The sequence below is a fragment of the Miscanthus floridulus genome, chromosome 19 (genome assembly GCF_019320115.1).
Source record: "Miscanthus floridulus cultivar M001 chromosome 19, ASM1932011v1, whole genome shotgun sequence".
Taxonomy (NCBI): Eukaryota; Viridiplantae; Streptophyta; class Magnoliopsida; order Poales; family Poaceae; genus Miscanthus; species Miscanthus floridulus.
In genome coordinates this window covers 47,586,018-47,591,419 of record NC_089598.1, presented here as the reverse complement: position 1 = coordinate 47,591,419, position 5,402 = coordinate 47,586,018, and the positions used below count along the sequence as shown (strand labels likewise).

The window sequence follows — 5,402 nt, the reverse complement described above, 5'->3', positions numbered from 1 at the left end:
CGTGATATAAGATGTTTGTGTTGTTTTTATGCCACTAGAATGGAATACGATCGATGATTTACTGGGCGTATGGAGACTGAATATTTTGCTTCTACCTACAATTTGGTTGGTTCTTATCTGTTGATGGGGGACTTTCTGAAAAATAAAACACCAGATTTACAGGTTTATGTTATAATGCTTGTTGTCACGAACCTGGAGAGCTGAAGTGGAATTTTAGAGGGAGATTGGCAAGGATTTGGGTTACAAGGATTGGAGGGGAGGGACTAGGGCTGTTTTCTGATTTATTTAATTTTTTGACACAGGCTGTTTTCTGATTTGGGAAAGATAAATAAATAATGAAGCCTCAACGGCATCCTCAAACGGTACAAGATACTAGCTCTAAGGTAGCTTCTCTAATGATATTAACTTTTAGTGTATAGCTTATACAACAACAAAGCATTTAAGTCACAAATAAGTTGGGGTAGACTAGAGTTGAAACCCAGCAGAAGCAATCAAAGTTTAGGCATGTAAAAAGCTGTTTTTCAAGCACTCCTATCTAAGGCTAAGTCTTTGGGTATATTCTATCCTTTTAAGTCTCATTTTATTGCTTCTACCCAAGTCAACTTTGGTCTTTCTCTGCCTCTCTTCATGTTACTATTCTAGCTTAGGATTCCATTACGCATCGATGTCTCTGGAGGTCTTCGTCGTATATGTCCAAACCATCTCAACCGGTGTTGGACAAGCTTTCCTTCAATTGGTGCTACCCCTAATTTATCACGTATATAATCGTTCTGAACTCGATTCCTTCTTGTATGACCGTAAATCTAACGCAACATACGCATTTTCGCGACACTTATCTGTTGAACATGTCGTCTTTTCGTAGGCCAACATTCTGCACCATACAACATAGCAGGTCTAATCGCCGTCCTATAAAACTTATCTTTTAGCTTCTGTGGTACCTTTTTGTCATATAGGACACCAGATGCTTGGCGCCACTTCATCCACCCTGCTTTGATTCTATGGCTAACATCTTCATCAATATCCCTGTCTCTTTGTAGCATTGATCATAAATATCGAAAGGTATCCTTCCTAGGCACTACTTGACCTTCTAAACTAATATCTTCCTCCTCTCGAGTAGTAGTGCCGAAGTCACATCTCATATACTCAATTTTAGTTCTACTGAGTCTAAAACCTTTGAACTCCAAAGTCTCCCACCATAACTCCAGTTTCTTATTCACTCATGTCCGACTTTTATCAACTAGCATTACATCGTCTGCGAAAAGCATACACCAAGTGATGTCTCCTTGTATGTCCCTTGTGACCTCATCCATCACTAAGGCAAACAGATAAGGGCTCAAAGCTGACCCTTGATGTAGTCCTATCCTAATCGGGAAGTCATCCGTGTCTCCATCACTTGTTCGAACACTAGTCACAATATTGTTGTACATGTTCTTAATGAGCCCGACGTACTTCGTTGGGACTTTATGTTTGTCCAAAGCCCACCACATAACATTCATTGGTATTTTATCATAAGCCTTCTCCAAGTCAATAAAAACCATATGTAGGTCCTTCTTCTTTTCTCTATACTGCTCCATAACTTGTCTTATTAAAAAAATGACTTCTATGGTTGACCTTCCGGGCATGAAACCAAATTGGTTCATAGAGACCTAAGTTAGTGCTCTCAAGCGATGCTCGATAACTCTCTCTCCCATAGCTTCATAGTATGGCTCATCAACTTAATTCCCCGGTAATTAGTACAACTTTGAATATCTCCTTTATTCTTGTAGATCGGTACCAATATACTTCTCCTCCACTCGTCAGGCATCTTGTTCGATCGAAAAATACGGTTAAACAGCTTGGTTAGCTATACTATAGCTATGTCCCCAAGGCATCTCCACACCTCGATTGGGATACCATCCGGTCCCATCGCCTTACCTCCTTTCATCCTTTTTAATGCCTGACCTCAGATTCTTGGATTCTCCGCACAAAGCACCTATTGGTGTCATCAAAAGAGTCATCCAACTGGAAGGTTGTGTCCGTATTCTCATCATTGAACAATTTATCAAAATACTCTTGCCATCGATGTCGGATCTCATCCTCCTTCACCAAGAGATGCTCCATTTCATCCTTAATGCACTTAACTTGGTTGAAGTCCCTTGTCTTTCTCTTACGAACCCTAGCCATCCTATAAATATCCTTCTCTCCTTCCTTCGTACTCAAATGTTGGTAAAGATCCTCATACGTTTTACCCTTGCCACACTTACAGCTCGCTTTGCAGTCTTCTTTGTCACCTTGTACTTCTCTATGTTGTCCACACTCCTGTCATGGTACAAGCGTCTATAGCATTCTTTCTTCTCCTTAATATCCCTTTGGACTTCCTCGTTCCACCACCAAGTATCTTTAGCCTCGCCTCCACTTCCTTTGGTTACTCCACACACCTCTGAGGCCACCTTCCGAATGTTGGTTGTCATCTTCTCCCACATGTTGTTTATGTCCTCTTCTTCCTTCTAAGAGCCCTCTTTGATAACCCTTTTCCTAAATACCTCTGACGTCCCCCTTTTCAGTTTCCACCACTTTGTTCTTTCAATCTTAGTTTGTTTATCCCTACGGCCACGCACCTAAAAACAAAAGTCTGCCACCAAAAACTTATGTTGAGAAACAACACACTCTCCTGGTATCACCTTGCAACCCAAGCATGCTCGTTTGTCCTTTCTTCTTGCGAGAACAAAGTCAATCTAGCTAGAGTGTTGTCCGCTACTAAAGGTCACTAGATGAGAGTCTCTCTTTCTAAAGAAAGTGTTGGCTATCATTAGGTCAAAAGCTACCGCGAAGTCCAGAACTTCCTCCCCCTCCTGATTCCTACTACCATACATAAAACCTCCATGAACTGCCTCAAAACTTACGCTTGTAGTACCTACATGCCTATTAAGATCTCCTATAAAAAGCTTCTCACTACTAGGTACAGCTCTAATCAGGCCATCTAAGTCTTCCTAGAACTGTCTCTTAGCACTCTCGTCGAGGCCTACTTGGGGGGCATATGCACTAATTACGTTCAAGACCATATCACCAATGACAAGCTTGACTAAGATAATCCTATCTTCTTGCCTTCTCACTCCCACTACACTATTCTTGAGGCTCTTATCAATCAAAACTCCTACTTCATTTCTATTTGTGACTGTCCTTGTGTACCAAAGCTTGAAACCTGTATTGTCCACCTCTTTCGTCTTCTGGCCCTTTTATTTAGTCTCTTGAACGCATAATATATTTACACGCCTCCTAGTCGCAGTATCAACTAATTATCTTGACTTATCTGTAAGCGACCCTATATTCCAACTACCTAAACGGATCCTAGTTGGTTCGACTAGCTTCCTTACCCTTCGCACCCGTCGACTCAGATGCGAAGACCCTTGCCCATTTTTCACTACACCCGGGCGCCGATGTAGCACGCCACTAAGGATGCGACGACTCGATCCTTGCTCACTTGACACTGTGTCCAGATCGTGACACGGCGCGTCACGGAGGTGACGACCCGGCCCTTGCTCATTTAACACCATACCCGGGTTCCGATATGGTGCATCGCTAAGAGGGTTACGCCCCAACGGTTTTTTTTCGGGTTTTATCTCCATTAGAATGGCTAGATTTAACGTTGGCTCGTCACGCCTAAGTGTATAGCTTATAATATAAATAATTTTATATGATCTTAAGTGTGGATGAGACGTTCTTGATTAGAAGATATCTTTTCTCTGCTTTCTATTAAAATATAAAATAATATGTTTAGAGCTTTTGTCAGCTTGAAGAAGCTACCATGTTTGAAGAAGCTTTTAGCTTTTTATTTATCTTTCTGGAGAAGTAAAAGCTACCGGAAAATTCCAAACAGAGCCTATAAATCACTGTTGAATGGCTCCGAGAGTAGATAATAATAATAATAATAATCAGGTCACCAGATGGGCATCGTCACTTTCTTGAAGTCCTGGCGTGGAGCCCAAGGTGAACTGAACCCGTCCATGCTGGCTCGCCCGAAGGTGTGCCTCCGATATTGCCGACACAGGCAATGACCAAGCTAACTAATTCTTCTAGAAGAAAGCATCCTCTAGAAGAAAGCAACGCCCCATCCTCAACTAATTCTTCTTACTCTCAAAGAAAACTAATTCTTGTAGAAGAAAGCAACGCCGCGTCCCGCGACGGCACCTTTGATGGCTAGCGCGCCTAGTACCGCGCGCACTCATCTTCTGCAGGTGGGCTCGGGCCTCCCACTTATAAACCCAATCCACCTCGTCCAAACCGTCACTGAGTCTCGCACTCGCCAACCAAGTCGTCATTCCACAGCTCAGGCAGAGCTCACATCATCTTCCTTGTTCCCTAGAGACACCAGCAATAAGCGGCGGAGGCAAAAGGAGCGGCAGGCGGCCGGCGGTCTCATGGCGGGAGCGGTGCCCCTGGCCACGGCGCTGGCACTCGCAGCTGCAGGTAGGGCGCGCCGCGACGCAGGTGGAGATCAAGGCCGCGTACCGCGCCATGGCCAAGCACCTTCACCCCGACACCTCCCGCTCGTCCTCGTCCCGGACTGCGGCGGCGTTCCTGGAGATCCAGCGCGCCTACGAGACGCTGTCGGACCCGGACGCCCGAGCGCAGTATGACCGCTCGCTCGGGCCGCCCCACCGGCCGCGACCGGGCGCCGGCGTCATGCAGGTGCGTCGGTGGGAAACGGACCAGTGCTGGTAGTAGCCATCAATAGTCTGCTCCGGTAGTCGCGTCGCGTTGCCAGGGGCTCAGCAGTAGGGCCCACATATTGGCGCCATAACTTTTGAGTAAATAACTGTAAGCTAATAGTCTTTTTTTTTCCCAATATGCATACACTTATACATACCTACACTCATCTTTACGAATACACACAAACAGTAACAGCTTATGAGCATCTCTAGAAAACTGTGGTAGATGTACCACGGAAAGGATATCGTTAAATCCTAAAATAAATTAAGAAAAATACAGACACCTCCGTCGAATCATAGAATAAATTCAGGAAAGTACGAACACTCATGTCAACTCAATTACTTCAAAACCAGGTGGACAGGCTTCACCTAAGGAACCCAACAAGGTGAGTTACTGTCAGTTTAAAACGAATATAATCTTATTTACAATATCAGGCTTAATACATTGCAAACACACGGAAACCGCAAGTGTAGAATTTTTTGGCACGACAGACTCAAGTGCACACCTTAAAAAAGTCCATCTAACCTCCCTCAAAATTATTGACTAGTATGCATGATTTGTCTCCTTTGATCGGAAAACTAGATTTTTGAACTTCTTTAACTTTTGAAACCTCATGTTAGTCACCCTATGTAGTGCCATATTATCCGTCCTACGTGGCACCATATCAGCAACTAGGGAAGTAAATCATACTTTCGCGTCAGTCTCCTTCACTT

General features: G+C 44.0%; 1 protein-coding gene across 1 annotated transcript; it reads left to right on the top strand.

Moving 5' to 3' along the window:
- The first annotated feature begins 3,923 nt into the window (after positions 1-3,923).
- On the top strand, positions 3,924-5,129 carry LOC136525995 (uncharacterized). Its single transcript, XM_066518799.1, has 3 exons — positions 3,924-4,001; positions 4,306-4,668; positions 5,124-5,129. Exons 1-3 carry the CDS (start codon positions 3,924-3,926, stop codon positions 5,127-5,129), a joined length of 447 nt encoding a protein of 148 aa, XP_066374896.1.
- Positions 5,130-5,402: the final 273 nt, after the last annotated feature.